Source organism: Athene noctua, chromosome 8 (assembly GCF_965140245.1).
Source record: "Athene noctua chromosome 8, bAthNoc1.hap1.1, whole genome shotgun sequence".
NCBI lineage: Eukaryota > Metazoa > Chordata > Aves > Strigiformes > Strigidae > Athene > Athene noctua.
The window spans coordinates 14,229,768-14,249,218 of NC_134044.1; the positions used below are offsets into that span (position 1 = coordinate 14,229,768).

General features: G+C 40.1%; 1 protein-coding gene across 5 annotated transcripts; it reads right to left on the minus strand.

Moving 5' to 3' along the window:
* Window positions 1-1,983: 1,983 nt before the first annotated feature.
* PLSCR1 (phospholipid scramblase 1) lies at window positions 1,984-15,604 on the minus strand. 5 transcript variants are annotated; one of them, XM_074912386.1, is made up of 10 exons: window positions 15,507-15,604; window positions 12,652-12,791; window positions 10,667-10,698; window positions 9,738-9,836; window positions 7,488-7,639; window positions 6,402-6,444; window positions 5,091-5,311; window positions 4,116-4,277; window positions 2,960-3,121; window positions 1,984-2,419 (listed from the first exon to the last, which is right to left on the minus strand). In XM_074912386.1, exons 3-10 carry the CDS (start codon window positions 10,671-10,673, stop codon window positions 2,360-2,362), a joined length of 906 nt encoding a protein of 301 aa, XP_074768487.1. In that variant the 5' UTR covers window positions 10,674-10,698; window positions 12,652-12,791; window positions 15,507-15,604; the 3' UTR covers window positions 1,984-2,359. The 5 variants fall into 5 exon arrangements, with proteins under 5 accessions (XP_074768487.1, XP_074768488.1, XP_074768489.1 ...); XM_074912387.1 differs by lacking the exon at window positions 12,652-12,791 and having other exon boundaries at window positions 15,507-15,602; XM_074912388.1 differs by lacking the exon at window positions 12,652-12,791 and having other exon boundaries at window positions 15,442-15,545.
* Between the last annotated feature and the right edge of the window lie 3,847 nt (window positions 15,605-19,451).

Genomic DNA, 19,451 nt, shown 5'->3' on the forward strand with positions numbered 1-19,451 from the left:
CACTGTTTTGCCCACTTGCAAAATATTATTCCATTGTGATGGTTTGACTCTGGCTAAATGCCAAGTATCCACCAAGTCACTCTATCACTTCCCCCCCCTTCCCTTTGTTTTCTCAACAGGGTAAAGAGGGGAAAGAAGATAAACGAACCCTTGTGGGTGAAACAAAAGCAGTTTTAATATAAGCAAAGCAAAGCAAAAGTCCGCATGCGGAAGCAAAAGCAAACAGATTTATTCTCTACTTCCCATGAAGAGGCGATGTCCGGCCTTCTCAGGAAGCAGGGCTCCAATACGCGTAGTAGTTGCCTCGGAGGACCAAGGGTGACCCCACCCCCTTCCTCCTTTCTCCCAGCTTTATACTGAGCAGACGTCATATGGTATGGAATATCCCTTTGGTCGGTTTGGGTCAGCTGTCCTGGCTGTGTCCCCTCCCAAGATCTTGCCCACCCCGTCCCACTGGGGAAAATATCAGAAAGAGCCTTGGTGCTGTGTAAGCACTGCTCAGCAGTAGCCACAACACCAGGGTGCTATCAACACCCTGCCAGCTCCCAGCATAAACCACAGCACCGTGAGGGCTGCTATAGGGGAAAAACGATTCCAGTTCAGCCAGACCCAATACATCCATCCATTCTTCAAAGAGCCACAAAGACCTCACTCTAACGCAAAAAGTAAATTTAAATGCTATGCAGGACCAGTCATGAAATTAAACAGGTATTTTCTAATGTCTCAAAAAAATATTTATGGAATATTTGAGTAACTCTGCACTCTGCTGAAAGTGCAGCTATTGAATAGGCTTGAGCTAGAGCTCAAGCTATTGAATGGACTTCAGAGCTACAGGCAGAACTAAATCAGCGTATCACCCCTTTCAGGAAAAATAATACTGATAGGCTTACCCATATGAATCCCTACAGGACAGGTCTGGTCCTGGGTGTTTTACTTTGGTTTCTATACATGTAACTTCTACTCCTAACTTAAGTAATCAGAAACTTTTAGCAGATTTTAGCAAGACTGAATTTCCGGTATCTCATTAAAAATAAAGCACAAAATGTTTTCAAAATAACAATACATTAATTCCCTAAGAATAGTGCTGATGAATCAAAAATGCACCTCCAGCAGTCTCTATCACCATATTTGAGGAATTGTGTCTTTAGCAGCAGAAGCTAAATTCAACAAGGCATAATATACAATTTTAAAGACTTTCAGAAGACTCTAGATTGTTATCATGAATTTGCACAATTCTTGTAACATCAAAGAGAGTCCAACGGCAGCAAAGGTACTCCTCTTTTCCTCTGCATTTTGACTGGCCCGGAGCAATCAATAAATTGAAAATAGTGAACAGAAAGAATCTTTAGCAGAATTAGTATATAACTGAAAATGTTGGCAAGGACCTCTCCCCATAGCTGGATCCCAAGAGCCACGATATGCACATGTTTGTGTGAATCTGGGGTAAGAAACTGAAACTTTAGCCATTGCTTGCGCATTTAAATAAAGATATAAATGCAAAGAAATAGACCTGCCATTTCATGCATCTGCTTTTTAAGTGGAATTTTCTGTTTATTATTCCTGTTAATTTTATAATATTACACCAACAGACAGACGTACAATCTGTGAAAATCATGGACTAAATGAAGAGCAAAGAGAACTGGAGAAACTGAGAAGTAACCAACTAGTTTTCCTTGCCTCAGGAAATACACTCATGCACAACGCAATTACTAAGGGATTATTAAACAGAAGCAACCACAGGCATTTATATTTCCTGTCTCCTCTAAACTTCTGTTGGTGAAAATCAAAGCCTTAAATTTCAAACCAACCTGAATTATGAAACTAAGTTACACGAAAGGAGTCATATTTGACAGCAAATTTATTACTAGATTAATATAGTTCTGTTCACTCAGATTACTTAGATTCGAACATATATATTTGATAAGAACTTGGAAACACAGAATGTGAACACCAAGGCAAAATTACCAAAGAAGGATACACAGGAAGAGATCGGGATCTCTTTATTAGGCTCACAGCTTATATGAATATTCAATATAGTAGTAGTCCCCCTTTTTAGGTATTAAAGTAACTATAAGTAGATATTTTACAATTCTAAATTTCTTGGAAAAAAGGTTGCTATATATTTCTATAAATCACAATATTGATATGTACAGATAAAGAATTCCTATTTGAATACTACAAATTATTTAATCAGATTACAAAAAAGAAAAAAAGAAACAAGACCATAAAGCTTTTAGTTTATAGAAATATAACTACAAACACAAGATGTACATGGCTCACTTTCTTACTGGAGCTCTGCAATCCACTGGAAAGTTGGGAGATTTATGTTCTTCTTCCTTCTATAGAAAAGTTGTAGATTCTATTGCCAAACTCCCATTCGCTGTTGCTTATCACCAGCATGCTCAAAAAACATGAAGTCCTAAGAAGCAAACAAAAAGCAAATAAATACCTTTTAAATGTAGTTCTTAGTTCAGAGATCTCCTGGTTGCTTTGCAAGGTATTCCAGGCACCTTCCTCTTGAAACCTCAGATGATTTGAAGAAGGTAGGGGCACATCTCTCCATCCCCCCATTCACCTGGGTCTCTCAGAATAGGCCACCCACAGAGAGAGAAAGAAGTGGTGAAAGACCTACACAAAAAACTTTATCACTAGCCAAATCTATATTTCCTTTACTCAGGATTCCTGCCCTGGCTTTGTTCAACCTGTCTCAGTCTCCAGTTTTATGTCAAACTGGAGTTAATGGTGACTACCTTCAGTTTACATCTAGGGTGTCTGGAGGTCTAGAATAAGTTTATTATCTGAAATAATTCTTTGTTGCCTTCTGTAGCTAGTTGTAGACACAGGAAGTTCACAACAAGCTGTCGCCCGCTACAAGGAGCTCAGAGGCAAATCAGCTCAGTTTGAACATGAAGATGAAACAGTCAGTTAATATTCAAGTATTAGTGAATGACAGACTTACGATAAGGAAGCAAGCACCAATCATGACAGCTTTCATTTTTACATCAAGGTCCATTGGGAATGAAATTCCAAAGTTATCTGCATCTGTAAAGGCTTCTTTCAAAAGCCCAGTCCACTGCTTAGAAATCCTCCCAACAGCAGAAGTCTCATCCACAGACTTCACCTAGTAGAATGTAAAATAAATTTAAAAAAAACAAATCCGTCATTCATAATATTCCCAAATCTTTTTCACGCTAGATTCATTTGAAAGCTTCTGATTGTGTTATTTGAATTAACGCTGTCATTGAATGCACTGTTTGTACCAAAAGGCACCCCTGACTATCAGAAAGTCAGCCTTAAGTAGCACTGACATGAACTTAATTCTAAATCTGACTGTGAAGTTCAATGCTTTAATGGTGTTGGAAGACGGCTACTGCATGCACACACACACTCTCTGCTGGAAGTATTGTCTTTTAGCCAAGAGAGTGAATTAGTTTCTCCTGCCATGTATCAGGAACTGCTCAAGTGAAAATGAAACAAATTACATTCTTCTGTTCCAAAGCAGAGATTAGCCCTTTGTCGACATTATGTTTCCTAAAACTAGATCCAGTCTTCAGGGTCATGTGAAAGACTAGTCACCAAAAATAAAATTATACCAAATCTGCTTTAGCAACTATTTACACCATCATTTTAAATATTAAATGGTAGACTACTGTATATACTAATTAATGTGTACAAAAATAATTATGCATTAATCACTGTTATTTTTAAGTGAAAGTTGTAACTCCAGTCATTCAAATCTGTATTTTAGGTCTAAATTATCTTGATTTACTTGGTCATTGAATGATTATTAAATGAATGGTTGTAGGAAGTAATTTTCATAAATACCTGATACAGCTGAGAATAACAGATTTTTTTAGGGCCCAACAATAATACAATCAGAAAGATTTTGCTGCTAAATATTTCAATTAAGAGATTTGTGTGCAGCCACAGGGAATCAGTCTCACTGATCACTGATGAGTAGCTTTAAGATGTCATTTGTGGAAGTTTTTTTGGCTTATCTAGAGAAGTGATTATACTAGCATTAAAAGATTATGCACTAATTACTTAATATATACTACAGCTACTATCAAACCACTACCTGAAAGAAGATAGATACAATTTTTAGCATTGCATACCTCAAAGTTAATGTCCTCACAACAGCTGCAGATAACACATGGGCCAATAATTTTCAATACATCCATTCGTTTCTCATCTTGAATGGTAAACTTTGGCAGACAGGGATGCCAGTTCTGGACAACGTAACCAACTGGTGTTCCTGGAGGTGCCTGAACCTCCAGCTTCAGGAAAAAGAATATCTCCACGTGAACGTTCATGCTTTGACATGCTTGTTAGACAAAGCCCACACTAGCACACAAACCAAACACAGTTTTTCTTCCACAACAATCTGGTTTTCCAATGCATGAAGCTGCATGGGGTTTTCTGCAAATATTTTCAGAAAACTGCACACAAATTGCAACTTTTGCCTTCACTGAAAACAACAAGACGCTCCGAAGGCTGTGGCACACACAAGCCATGTATCTACAGTAGAAAGATCAAAGTCTAGTGAAAGAAAGGCTGTGAGCATCCTGAAAGCATTCAGTGAAAACACCACAGGATGCAGCTACAAATCCCTCGGTAAGACTTCTGAGTAGGCTCAGATTTGAGGTTTCAGAAGTTGCATCAGCCCATAATTATTTTGATACTAAGAAAGCTCACAATTTACTGTTTTGAATTTAGCTATAGCTTTCACAGCAGTATAGTGAAAACTCTAGCTGTTATTTTATGAAAGCCACTGCCCAACTCTTACACCACAAGTCCATCTCCAGCATGGATTTTGTCACCAACCACAAGTTCCCTGACATGCTGTTGAATCAAATTTTTCATTACCATAATCAGAAGTGGCCAGAGTGAACCTAAGTGTTGCAGCACACTAGCTTCTTCCCAGACCAAAGAGACCCCATGCACAAATCCCATAGATCTCTTTCCCCACAACTTACAGACAAAGCCTGACTTGTTTCACCTCACCTCCTGATTCAAAACAATCCCATCTTAAAACTGCACAGGTGGGCCATCTCCCACGTGAGGGAAAATGGTAAGAAGGAGCAACTGACCTCCTGTAAGCAGCAAGGAAAGCAGCACGAAGAACACCGAAGGGGTCTCTGCAGCGTTATCACTTCGTGGCCCAAGTTGTCGATAATCCGGAGGGTGAAGGGTCGTGATGGCCCACAGAAATTCCTGGTACAGCAGTCTGTGTCCTCTGCTGCACAGTACACTATTTGCCCCAGCGTATTCTTGATTTCATATCTGTTGCTTGTTTCAAAGCCAGTCAAAACTGAAAAATAGGAACAGAACTGTTAAATTTCTGAAGTGCACACGAAGTGCATCTGGTCACCATGCTAACTCTAAAACTACCCTTTGGGAAGGCAGGCCTCACTCCAAGTCTGTCAGAGGCAGCCACTAGTGAAGGGAAATGGTGGGGAAAGACCCTTGAACAGAGCAGCCTGATGGAGACGTTCAGAGAGAAGCCACCATGAACACGGCAGTGCAAAAACAGCACAGAGATGTCCAACATTCCCCTCCCACCAGGCACAGACACCTACTGCCAGAGCAAGCACCACAGTTATAAATAACACAGCATGGAAGATTCTCAGGGAAGAGCTGAAGGGATGAGAATTAAACAAACTTGTGAATTTGAGGGTGAAGCAAGAAAAGGGCTCTAGAGGACACAAATATGTTCAGAATGAGAAGGCCACAAAAAAAGCCCCACAGTCAAGATTCACAACTGCACAAATAGAAAACAGCAAGGGCCAGCACAGAAATTTTGATTAATTTCTCTACCAAATGAAAGTACTTTTTGAAGCATCATGGAAAGAAAATGCAACAGCATTAAGTGTCAGCCAAGATGGATGGTCCATTTCATTTCATCTATTTGAAAGACACTGATAAGATGACTTTGGTATTCTTAAAGTGAATGGAATGGGGGGAGTAGAAGGAAAGCAGTTCAATCTGCTAAAACAGCAGGATTGCCTGGAAATGGGACTGGAGCTGCACGCCAGTCTATGGAATTAGCTGAAGTAAGAGAGGACAGAAAAAAAGATCTTTAAGTAGGGAAGAGAGGCAAGTAGAAATATGAATGAATGGCATGGGAAATGTATGACTTCAGCTATAACTAGCTACCGAGATTATTCAGTTGCATTGGTATGTATATTTTAAGATACAGAATTTGCTTAAAAACCTCTGCCCTCCTAGTTTCTCCTTCCTCTTCTCCACAACTTCTGCAGGAATTGAGACAAATAGCAGAGGCAGGAAAGAGAAAGGTGGCAATCCACCTTAAATATGTAGTATCAAAGAAAGTCTAAATTTTACTGTTCTTGGGATCATTAGATTTAAACATTTCTCTATTATAAATAGTTTTCACTTACTCTCAAGAAGTTCAATTTGCTGATGAATTAATATCTGGTCAATCTGTTTGTGGTTGAAAAATTAAAGTTAGTTAACAAGTTGTAACTAAGAGAAAACTAGTTTTAAGAAACATGGCTGTTTCATTTCAGAATGCAGATTTATGGATCAATACATTGTCTACAGGCAGATCATCTACTGGTAAGGCTGTGGAAGTAGCTCATGTCCCTCCTGTCCTGTCCTCTGTCAATTTAGCAGAACAGTGTTTCAGAGCACAGGTGCAGGTAGCAGAAGTTGTACCCAAGGTGGTCTGGTTACAAGCACACAGGGCTAATGTTCCCGTGCTCCTTTCAGAGCTCAGGATAGCTCAGCTACAGAGCCTAACAGAGCCTCTAACACCACATATCCCAGATGCCTACATCAGGAGTCTGTACGGAAGAAAGCAAGAAAGAAATTTTAGAGAAGCTCAGCTACTGCTCTGCTCTGAGTGAAACTCAGGAAAAATCAGCCTCTCCTCACTGCTACTTTCTTTTTTTTTTTTTAGCAATTTACAAAACTGGCAACAATACATCAGTGTTAAGCCTTGATATTTGCTCCAAGTGAGGAGATGAACTGTATTTTTATAGTACAAGGACATATTCTGCAATGTGGAAACAACTCTCATTTTGCTATTAACATTCTCTACATTGTGAAGTCTGACTAGCGCCTCTCCTAACAACATCATGAAGATGTGTGAAGAAAGTATCATGTAGAAAATTAAGCATTTCTGATGTGCTACAGTTGCCCACATTATATATGTTTATTATATCCAGCTTGCCAAATCACAAACAGTAGCTTCAGAAATAGGGAGGATGTATGATGGCCATGCGCCCCCAGTCCTTTAGCATCTCACTTGGTAGGAGAGCACTCTGAGAAGTGCTGCAGCCATAACAGGCTCCTCCACATTCAAACATGCATCAATCACATTACAAAAGGGTTCACTTAGCAGCTCAAAACAGCAATCTATGCAGCTGCAACAAAGTCAGATGCTTTTTTTAGCTTTTTCATGGGTACAGGATGCCTCTCAGGAGAATACCTGTTCTCTGGGGAAGGAAGAAGTGTGCAGGTACCTGTGTAAGGTATTCCAGTCCAGGAGGGCATCTAGGAAGAGGAGGAGGGATGGGCATCCAGACTGTCCCCTCCTTCATGATGGGCTGGTTCTGGATGGGTGGAACAGCTGGGACTCCCATGGCCTGTACCTGGAAGCCATAGGTCCCTGCACCTGTGACATTTGATGTGGTAGGAGAGATGCAGTTATGAAAGTTAGATGTTGGAAAAGAATTGCCCCATGGATCTTCAAAAGATTTATTTGTTCACTATTTTGAACTATGAAGATCCTTATACCCACAATATATTTCAGTTATGAACACTACAACTTTTGTGAAGGAAGTTACGCTGGATTGGGATGTCCTAATCCATCCAGACAAATCAATAATAAATAACAAAATAAAATAAATGCATCATTCTTGAAGATAGCAGAATTTTGTTCACATAAAGACAGGCAATTAAAAAATTAGAAATAACTAAATGAAGGTTATTTGTAAGTAGACATAATGTCTTAAAATACATGAAAAGTATTGGCCTTTACAAGTTGTCAGTTGAGCAAAAGAGGAATTTTAAGACAAAGTTTTTCTGGAGTTATACCTTCTATTATGTGATAGGAAATGTCCTTTTAGCAAAGTTGATTTGAATTTTTAAAACCAGATGAGTGTGATCTAAAAGCTGCACCTTTTCATTTGTTTAATGGATTCTCTTTCAAAACAGGAAATCCACAACTCCTCAATGGAGGACGTGCATAGTAAAGGAGGAAATAGTTCCACATTCTGTGAATGTCGGGTAAGATTTCTCCAGTTAGCACTCGATAGGAAACACAAGCTCTCATGAAGCACTCCAGGGTCTAAATGCTCAGCACCCCACCAGATGGCACACGCAGCACTGCCTGGTGCTCACAGCATATCCCACATCCCCCGGCTGCGCGCAGAGCCCTGCCCTGCTTGCAGCAACACGGCCTTTGCTACAGAGATGCTTTATGACATTATAGCTGAAGCTGCTAAAGTTGCTATTGAAAGGTACAAAACAAGAACTATATTTTTTCCCTCATTTAATACTTTCCTGGTAGGCAGATAGGCTTTCAATCTGATGCAGAGGAATTCTATATTTTACTCAGAAGCAAGCACAATGCAGAAGCCACAAAATATATTTTTGCAGAGCTGTACAAAGAAAAATAGTTCAAGAGATTCTAACTTGTAGACTTATTTTTAGCCCAAGTCTGTTCAGCACTGATGTTTCATGTTACCTTAGAAAACATGGACTGTACATGTGAAAGCTCATGCTCTGGCTGTAAGCAGGCTGGTACCTCAGGTGATGTAAACAGCTGTGGCTTAAAACTTGTAGGTGGTAGGATCACTCATCCCAGAGAAGGATCCACCCTTACGGAATACAAAATCACTTTTCTGTCTGAAAAGGGCTTTGCACACAGATTTACTATCTACTGCCATTGTGTCTGTGAACATACAACTATTCAAAACAAAAAATTCTCCCCTGATCTTCATCACACAGGTAGCACGTGCCCATTCCCCGCTGAAGCTAACTGTACTTACAGACCTCAGATTGCCTGATGTACACAAGGTGCGCAAGCTTTAACTTAGGAACAGCACAGTAACTTAGGCCAAACATTCTGCCTTTTATCTATAGCCTATTCTTTGGGCCTGATTGTTAGATATTGCTCATTGTGATTTGGTTCTTCAGAAAGAAATTATCTGCCAGAACATGAGAAACTATTTAGGAGCGTTGCATTTTGAATGCAGAGCAGAAAATGAGATAGAAGAGGGAGAAGAAAGGAGTGAAATGCAAGGTATAACCACATGCAAAGTAAAGCAACAGAGTAGGAAACAGGAACAGAATACATGGACCAGCAGAACTGCAAGGGGAAAACAATTATTTTCTCCAGTTCTGAATTTCTAGAGAGAAATAAAGTGAGAAACTGGAATAACATGTTAATAAAAAATCTGATCATCAGCAAGAAGCTGCCACACATTAATTGCTTTGCATCACACCTCTCTAAAAAATTCCCTCAGTGGTTACTGTGGGAACATCCAACATTTTTAACTTTTTAACTTCTACCAGTGTTAGTACTGCTTAGCACATGCTAACGTGTAGCACCAAGAAGGAAAGATGATTTTTCAGCGAAACGGAAATTAATAGAAACTCTACAGGATTAACATCAGAAAAGTAAATCAGAGATGGTCGCCCTCATAAAACCTCCTAATTCCCATGCTTTTTTCTTAATGATATAGCAGATCCGTAGCCAAGCAACCTACCTTGGTAAATCCCAGGTCCATGCTGTTGGTAGCCATAGGGGACTTGATTTTCTGGTGCATTAGTGTTTGAAAATCCAGGTGATGGGGCAGGTTTATGCACTGGAAGAATGGAACACATGCTTTGAGTATTGCTTGTTTCTTCCTATCCTAGGGTGAATGACCCACAAACATTGCCTCATTTTTCAGAGCAAACATACAAGAAAATTAAGCAGCTGTTCTCTGTATAGCAAAAACTGTGTAACAAGCTCGTATTTATTCAAAATATTAAACATCAGTAGAACTTACAGGAGTTCTGATCCTTAAAGTGCAGAAAACCAGCAGGTATTGCACATGATGTCACGAAGATGTCACAGAACCACAGAATCATTTTGCTTAGAAGGGACCTCTTGAGATCACCTAGTCCAACTCCTGCTCAAGCAGGGTCAGTTCACTTTCTGTCTGGACCAGAGGTGCCTTTGTGCATTTATATTTAGAAGGAGGATTTAATTCAAAGACTTGCCAGGGAACTGACAGGCTGCCCTCCTGTACGGAACAGACTGGTAATGAGCCATTCTCCACTATATAAAATAATTTCTTTCAATTTCTCCAAGTTAGAACTATATTAATGTCTCACCAGCAGACTCAGAGGGTTAGGGATTTAAAAACGTTCAGCAAGTTCAGTTTGTAAGCAGAAATAACTTGAATTTCAAGATTTTTAAAAAAATTTATTTTATTTAACTTCAGGAATCAAGATCAGAAAATGTAAGCCGTATGTTTTGTAAATTATTCAATTTTAAAATTTAAATAATTACAATTTAAAACATTCATGCATACTTCATAAAATTAGAAGGTAAATTAATAGCTATGCTAATATAGCTTAAACACCTTGGAAGGACCCATGTTATCTCTGATATTAACAAAATATGACATTCTGTTTATATTATACTCACCTTGCATTGCTGTAGATCAGCTTATAATTGTTCTGCAAAACAACATATTTCATGCTTTTTTTAATATATCATTTCACAGGAGTTATTCAGAGTTCTCTATTATTGATAAAAGTTACTGGCCTGTCTAGACTGTATGGAAAAGCCAAATTACAAATAAAAGCTAAAATAACTTTAAATATCTTCTAAGATTTGCCTCCACCAAAACAAATCTGAATTACCTATGCCTGCACTCACGTTTTGAGTATCCTGAAGCCATGCTCAACTCAGACATAATTATTGGGATGTGCAGTTATTTCACTGCAGTGCAAGACTCCATTGTGCAGCCATTCAGAAGGATCATGAAATTCACATGAACAAATTACTGCCGTAATTTTGGAGCAACTGTTTTAGTGTATTGATGTTGACTACAAAACCTGCTTGGGTAAATCCTGGAGCAGTCATGATGCCATGCTACTGCCTATTCAATAGTTCTTCATGCTATTCTACTTCTGAAGTGGTACTACTAAATATCATGTATCAAATTTTTGTCTCCGTGTAATAAAAAAGGGTTGGGCTTTCACTAGTGAGTGGGCTTCCACAGCAGAATATCATGAATGAAAGGGACAACTGCTTGTCTTTTCTTTCTACTCTTTCAGGGTTGCCAAAAGGAGTTAAAAAACCATAGAAGGGACATTTACTGATGCCAGCATCAGCCTTGAGAGATGCTCCTTTCAGTCTCTGTGGTACAAGGGAAGACAATGGCACCTTCTATTAAAGGCAGGGGTCCAAAATATCCAGGAGATCCCTAAGTGGATGTATAAAAGATAATGGTTATACGAGCTTCTTTTTATAGGATCAAAACCTTTAAAATAAACAATAAACCTAGTTATTCTTTAAAAATAACTCAGTGCAAGCTAAACTACTAATATATTTTGTCAGTTATCGTTCTTTCAACTAGTTCAGTTCAGTGATGATGGTCACTCAAAGCTGGGAATGAAATCGAAACTGAAAGCAATTCCTTCCTGCTTTTCACTCCTAGAGTAAAAGCAGATGTCACAAGAGCATGTTTAACAGTTCTGGGATGACATGGCGCCTAGCTCAGTTTCCAACTCATACACAGGATTCTCTTTGTTTAATAGATTCGTTTTAAAGTGTTTCTTTTTTAAGGTTTGGTTGTTGTGGTTTTGCGTTTTGGTTTTTTTTTTTAACTTTCCTAGCAAAGCCACCATCCTATTTTGTGTACTTTAATTTTATTCATATGGGAACCAGAATCTAGGCTAAAAAAAATAGGAAATAATTTAAAATTATACATCCGATCTAAAAATCTGAAAGAACATATTCAAACTACATAACTTAAACCTTGTTCTCACAGTTGATAATATAGTGACAAGTTTAATATATGACCATATTAAAATATGTTGACAAACCTACCAGTTTATAAGAAAAACATGAACTAAAGATGAATAAAAAAACCATTACTTAAACTAGCAAAAGATCAGTTTTATCAGTTTATACTGTGAGATATTCCAGCTACCTGAACTTCAGTGAAATACTGAAATTATTCAGTGAAATTATAACTGAACCCTTTGGTAAAGGGAGAGCAGAGACATGATATGATTTATTTAAAAGTAAAGCTTTAGAGTAGCCCAGAATCTTTTTGCTCCCTATAACCACACATATATACCACTGTGCAATCTAGGATTTAGAAAATATTGATAGACCTATAGCCAGAAAAGCAACAAAGATTTTACAGAGTTCAACTCCCATATTCATCAGACATGATGTTAAAGAGAATAGTTGATTATTTGATTTTAATAGTTGATTATTACTAAAATGATCTCTTTATTTCTACTGCTTTTTATCTAGACTCCTTCTACCACCTCCAATTCAGTCATCAAGATTAACACATTGTCAGTCATGCCCTGCTTTTAATCCAGACAATTTATTAAGATTGTGAAATAACATAAAATTCTGAAATAGCAAAGGAAGAAGGAACAAAAACTCACTTTTGTCAGCCTTTATATTAAACAATGTATTGTTCAGCCATGTTGTTATTCATGGGGAAATATCCACCTTGTGTAATCCCAGTCAAGAAATAGTAGTAATGAGCAGACCAGTCACTTAGAAATGTGTTGGTTCCAGGTGCCTAGGTTACACAAAGCAATGATTTGAAGCCTACATTTTCATTTCAGTTTAATAAAATGAGGCTTTACATGCTGCTAGCTATTACTCGTTCTAGTAACTGTTTTTAAAAAAATATAGGGAAGAATCATTGAAATGTTACTTAATTAGCAGGAAAAAGTAAAGATATTTGTATTTAGTTCCCACTAATACAAAAGAGGGAGAATGTTATTTCTTTGTAATTGAGTTAAAATTCCACAGAATTAAAGGAAAAATACAGAAAGAAATTGCTTCAGCAAGTAGGAGTCCATTACTGAATTAATTTTAGTTCAACAAAAACAGTAGCTGCATGAATCCCTTGTGCTACACTGGCCACATGCTGCAACCTGAATGCACAACATAAATCACAAGTAAGTTGTACTGGAGTGAATAAGCTGGTTGTGGTGTTTCAGAAGAAGCAGCTGTATATCTTTGCATACATCTTATAAAAAACTTTATAAGACCCTGAGCAATCCCACCTAATTTGAATTTAGTCTGGTTTTAAGCAAAGGAATGGACCAAATTACCTCCAAAGGTCCTCCAAATGACCTTTACAACCAAAATTATGCTAGGATTACAAGGGTCCTTCACACTTTATTACATCACCTGAGGTATTTGTTGATCAAACATTCCCCAGAATCCCCCAGCTGGAGTGCAGAACTGTGAAAGGAGGATGGTGACAGGGCTCCAGCTCCCAGCACCTCACCCCTCACTGGGGCTCTTTTAGGTTAGGGCTACATGAGGGAGCCTGTGCCAAGAAAAGCCCCCGAGTTTTGCCCTTCCCTGACAAGATTCCCACAGTAACTCATAGCTCTGAGTCCACTCTCCCACAGGGAGCACAGATGAGCTATAAATATCCTCTCTGCTCTGGAGGAGGCGACATACCTGGGTTCAGCTTTACACAAGCGAAAGCAGAAGCAATTTTTCTGGCAAGAAGGAAACACCAGGGGAATGGGAGAAGCTTCATGCAAAGTGGCTGTTGGGGAATGAACGACACTTATGAAACACAGTCTCTGGATGGTCTGAGGTCCCCCTGCTGTGCCTGCGTGCCAGGACCAGGGAAGGCTGCACACAGCCAGCCGCCTCGCCTAAAACCACAACTTGAACCCCGCAGCATGGTTTCCAGCTTCAACCACGGCAACAGAGAGAGGAAATGCAAGGCAAAAGAACTGCCCCTCTCCCCAAACGCTCCTTCAACTGCCAAGAGCAGCTGTTCAGCTGCAGGTTAGCAAGCTGACAGCAGACCCCCACATCTCTTCTGCTGGACTGCTTCATGAGAGAAAGGAACTCAAGAAGTCTCATTCTGCATACCCTGTCCCTGTATGTTACACTATCTAGAACCTGTATTGCCAGCCTTCCTCCACACCCATAGGAGTTCCCAGACCTTCTCCCTTTGCTCTCAGAACTAGCAGTCAATTGCTGATAGCCTAAACCCTCTCGCCCAGCACCAGCACACCCAACCCTCACTTTCTCCTTACTTCCTTGAATCGTTATTCTAATGAGGAGCATGGAAGCAACCCCCAGAGGCACCCAGGTGCCCAGGCACAGTGTTCTCCCTCTCCAGGAGTCCTGAGCCCAGGCACTTAAGGATAGCCAAAAACTTTTGGAAAGGAAATCAAGGAAATACTGCTTCCACAGGAAGTCAAAAAAACTGTTCTAGTTCAGACAACAGTAAGGAAATAACATCCCTAGATTGTTCCTTTTAAAGGAATGGCAGAATGTCCATGTTTCTTTTCAATCACTTTCTCATTTTCAGAACTGCATTACAGAGCTACATCTCCCTTATCCTGATTCATGTCAACAGATACACTGCAACTGATTTAGAGATGTCTTAATCCAGTTAACTACAGAGCTTCTGTTTTTTATCAGAAACACAGTATACTAGCATGACTATCAGTTTCGTTTCTTACCCAGCTCACTAAAACAGTGCCAAGAGAAGGTCACACATCCTGTGAATTACATACCAAGCCAGGCCCTTTCCGAAAAAGTCTGTGATTAAAAAAACAGGCTTAGAAGGCAAAATAGCAGCAAGGCATGCATTAGTTCACCGTAGTTAGCTTTATGGCACTTTTCTTCATCATGCTACATTAGACTATTCAGCCACTGGATTTTAACCTTGACTACCAGAGAAATAGTACACTTAAAAGTAATCTAGTTGATCTAGTTAAACAGGTTAATTTTCTGCTAAAGTTAACAAAATAGCCTTCAGAGAAGGAATGAAATGTGAGATAAATTGTCATAAAATTATTTTGTTCTAATGCAGTAAGGTACCCTCTCCCCTTAGATAGACATCTCTCCTGAAAACTGGCAGTCCCACCACGTGAGAGAGCCAAAGAACAGGTCACGCTCTGGGTATCCAGGCTCGCTGAGGTGAGGGCACATTTCTGGTGCTGCTCTTGCTGGGTGACAGGGCCACCACCACCCGAACCCTGCCTGCTGCCGTCAGCTCTCTGGAGCAGGGCTCTCCCAGGACGGCCTCGGCAGCAAGATCCTTCCTTAAGCCAGCCTTTGCAAGCAAGTTACTCTGCTGAAGAGACATTTTGTAACTCACTGCACAATTGCAACCGGGAAATAACCATCAGGTCCTTTGCCCGGCCCTTCTAATCATTAAGCATCCCAGCGATGAGAACAGCTACCTGGAAGGGCTACCTAGAAGAAATCACGGGCAGTAAAGTCACATGTTCACAGCAAAAAAAAATACCCGATCCCGAAGCCGAGGAGCCGCCCCACGGCGTCCCGCACCGAGCCCCGCTGCCAACCGCGCTGCGCTGCGCTCCGCTCTGCCCGGCCCCGGCCCGGGGGGGGTGCGGCTCCCGGGGCCAGGGGGCGGGCCTGGGGGCGGGCCCTCGCTCCCGGTAGGGGCGGCGGCGGCCCGAGGGGCGGCTCGGGAGCGAGGCGCGGCCCCAGCGCGCCTGCTCGGGCACTGCAGCGGGAGGTCAGATGTTGGATTAGAAGTGCGTGGTGCCGTGTTGCTAGAAAGTACTGACGCCTTTCTCGGTGTAACGCCTGCCGCCACAGTAACACCGGAGTCCTTGATTCGGGAGGTGGTTCAAACTTGCCCACACTTGCCCCATACTGTCTTTTATACGATTATTCACAGTAAAGTACAACCCTGAAAAAAATCTTAGGTTTCCTATAATCTTTACAGTATCACCTTCTCCTGTCTGAAAAACCCTTCCACCGTAAGAAGCATTTTCCACTGTAACCTAAATGTTCATCAGACAGCTGATTTCTGTGAAATATCTGTCAGTGGAAGAAAAAAAACCCCACAAAAACCCTAAACCCCTTTGGTGCTTAGCCTGATGTGCTATTTCTAAAGACTTCCTCAAAACACAGGTGACTTAATGATCACCTTATCCTTGGTTCATTCTAACGTCTGATACTACATTAATAGTGTGGTATGACACTATCTGGAGATGTACAGACAGTGCAGCGCATTCATATTGCTTGAGAAAACACCTTTCAAGTCTGAAAGTGTCCAAAGTTTTTAGAAGTTCCCTAAAACTTTTAAAGATTTTTATTTGAAAAACATTTGCCCCTGGATAGCTAACCCAAAAATAAGTCTTTAAAAAAAGTAGTTTCACAATGCAGAATCCAGACATATGTGATAGTGAGAACTGGGATAAGGAATGGGGACACATATTAACTTGTTTATTCTTTTGATAACAAATTTAACCATGCAAGCTGAAGCCCAAGGAGGACAGACAGTACTTTAATTACAAACCTGACTTTATATAAATATATTTTGTGCATGGTCTGAAGTTTACTGTACTTTTCTGTTTCCATGTAGCTTCTGCAGAGCCACTTGCCATCCTTAATCTATTAGCAGCCCTTTAGTGCTGAAGAATGGAGAGACCCAAAAAGAGCCTTTGGTCTGACCAGGGCTGTACGCTGCTACATGAGGGCTGAAGGTTTGACAAAATTGCTTCCTGAGTATGGGGGTTTGAACTTCCATAGAAATACCTGAGAGCAGCCTTGGCACAAACTAAATAGTCACACTGCTGAGGGGTTTGATGAGCTACACATATTAATGTTATATCACATGAAATCATCCAAACTGCATCACCGGTGGAGTCACTTGGTGTGCTGCCTGCATTGGAAAGCCTCACCTGCTATCATCAGAGAGCTGAGTTCATTGTGCTGGTTTTGGCTGGGGTAGAGTTAATTCTCTTCAATAGTAGCTAGTATGGGGCTGCATTTTGGATTTCTGCTGAAGTTGATACCACAGGGATGTTTTCATTATTGGTGAGCAGTGCTTACACAGAGTAACAGTGCTGATGAACTAACCTTCTGCATCCTTTTCTATATATTCACACAGTCCATTCTGTACTGGAGCTGCTGGTGTCCATGTATGTCTCTGCAAAGTAAACTGTACTTAATCTAAACTAGACAAATCTGATCATGGTAATTTCTGTATGCATGAATCCCAAGATTTAAAATTAAACTTGAATCCTTAATAAAGAAAACAGAAATTAGTAAGTGTAGGTCACTCTGTAGGTTTTCTAACTCCCCAAATAAGGTCTTCATTTCAATATTCAACTTCCCATAAACAAAAAGCCCTATTATACTGGTAGCCCTGCATTGAATTTCACCTAGACACCAGATATGACAAGGATTTGGGGATTCTACTTTGCTAGTTTCTCCAGGTACATAAGAATCTAATCTAGAACTGACTAGCATTTTTCCACATATCTGCATTGAGTCTACTAAGAGGATTAATACCAGACACCAAGAAATAGGTATAGAATTATTTTGACATAGCTGGGAAATTAGAAATACATGGTAGCATTTGATACTACCATTCTTTTTTAACAGGACTATAACATATTTAGCTCAGTTCAGACATATGCAAAAAAGTTTTAATTTTTATTGCCCAGCTAATGTGGCTTTTTGACATAGGGATGAATATTATTCCTCAAATGAGGATATCTTAATCTTATCAAACAGAACAGAGATAGCAGCCTATCTATTCCTCTTCTTTTCAGGCACTTATCAGTAGGAAAAAAAATATTCACCTGTGGTGGCAGGAGAAAAGATGCCATGATTCACACAACACAAAGTAAATTATTGGTCTTTGCCATATCAAATAATGCTCCACTTCTTTTCTTATCCAACTGTGATCACTGACTGGCAGTCAGTGCTTTTCTGTTAGATAAGTAGGTTGAAATGCTCAGTACCTTTTTATTTTCTCCAGTGAGATTTAATCAGTGCCACAGGGAAACCCTTAAACATTAAGAAGAGAAGCTGGAATTGCTTCAAAAGAAGTGAGAAAGGTACCATGTTCCTACTAATTTATTTTTTCAGGTTTAAGCATGTTTAACTGAAAAGAAACATTATTTGTAGATTCTTGACCCCATTTTCTAGGTATGCTGCTTATGGTCTGCATATTCAGAATACTACTTTCTACCACTTTAGCTTCTGACCATCCTGTCTGCAGTGCCTTGTCTGATCCCATGGTACCCAACACCTAAAATGGGATCAGTTCCTCCACCAGCTTCTGACGCAGAGGTCTCCAGTAACCTCATTTGCTGGATGGAGTTGTGTTGACCAAAGCAGCTCTCATCTTTCTTCCTAACCACCTAAGCAGGTCCTTTTCCTTTAGTGCACAGGCAGTACAGTCTGTGTCATGAAACATGGGAGGAAACTCACGGTTCTACTGGAGAAGCCTACGTGTGCAGCCTTTGTGCAGCTCAAACTGTGTATAACTGCATCTCGCCTCAAGAAAGGCATTGTTTTCATGCTACAGGAAATAACTATGATTACTGGCAGGTTTGCCTTTTGTGCCTGCAGACATAATCCCACAGAAAATGCAGACTCTCCAGTGTTTGTGATCTGGAAGGCAAACCCAGAACAGCAAGCAGCCCTGGCGGGTGCAGAGAAAGAGTAGCTGTGAGTAGTTGTTGTCTTAAATACAGAAAAGTCAAGATGTGAGGTTTGAGATGCAAAATTGAGGGTGCTGCCAGGAAATAAATGATAAGAAAAAAGAAAAAAAAAAAAAAAAAAAGGAAAAGAAAAAATGAAAAAAGAAAAAAGATGCCCTCCTCCCTGTGGCAGGCCAGGAAAGTCGCCTGAACTGCACTGGCAGCAGCCCAAGCCAAGGGGTACATTTTTTTTCTGCTGTTTCCCATCTGTCAGTTGTGCACAGCTCTGAAAGGCTGATGTCACTCAAACTGTATATGCAGAGGAACAGAAAAGGTACTCACCGAGTCCAGGACCTTCAGTTTCTCACCTAAGATTTAGGGCCTGCCAAACAGGGCTTGGACATCGGCATTGGTAAATTCTTCCATCCCTCTGCATGGAAACTAGTGCAGTGATGAAGCAGGGTCAAGTAAATTTGAGTCAGTATTACCATCTATGGATGATGGGGCAAAAGTGAAAATGAGTATCAGAAACATTCTGGTGAATACAGAGGAGTGGAGTTCCCGACTGTACCAGAGATTGCAATATTGGCTACTCTGCACTGTACGGATTTTGATGGCGAGGACCACACAATTTATAGTCAACACAAAACCGCACTTTTAAAATCTGACTAAAGTGACAATCACATGATATGATTTTCACAATACTTAGAACTTGCTGGGAGAGTTTGAATTTTACAAGGCTAACCCCAGACCCAATTATTCACATTTTAGGAATCTTATACAGA

What these genes read in the sequence shown, in the direction of transcription:
- PLSCR1 (XM_074912386.1), bottom strand. An exon ending in TGGACCTGGGATTTACCAAG is followed by an intron (nt 7,640 to 9,737) that starts GTAGGTTGCTTG and finishes CAAATGTCACAG; the next exon opens with GTGCAGGGACCTATGGCTTC. An exon ending in TTGGTGCTTGCTTCCTTATC is followed by an intron (nt 2,420 to 2,959) that starts GTAAGTCTGTCA and finishes TTTGCTTCTTAG; the next exon opens with GACTTCATGTTTTTTGAGCA.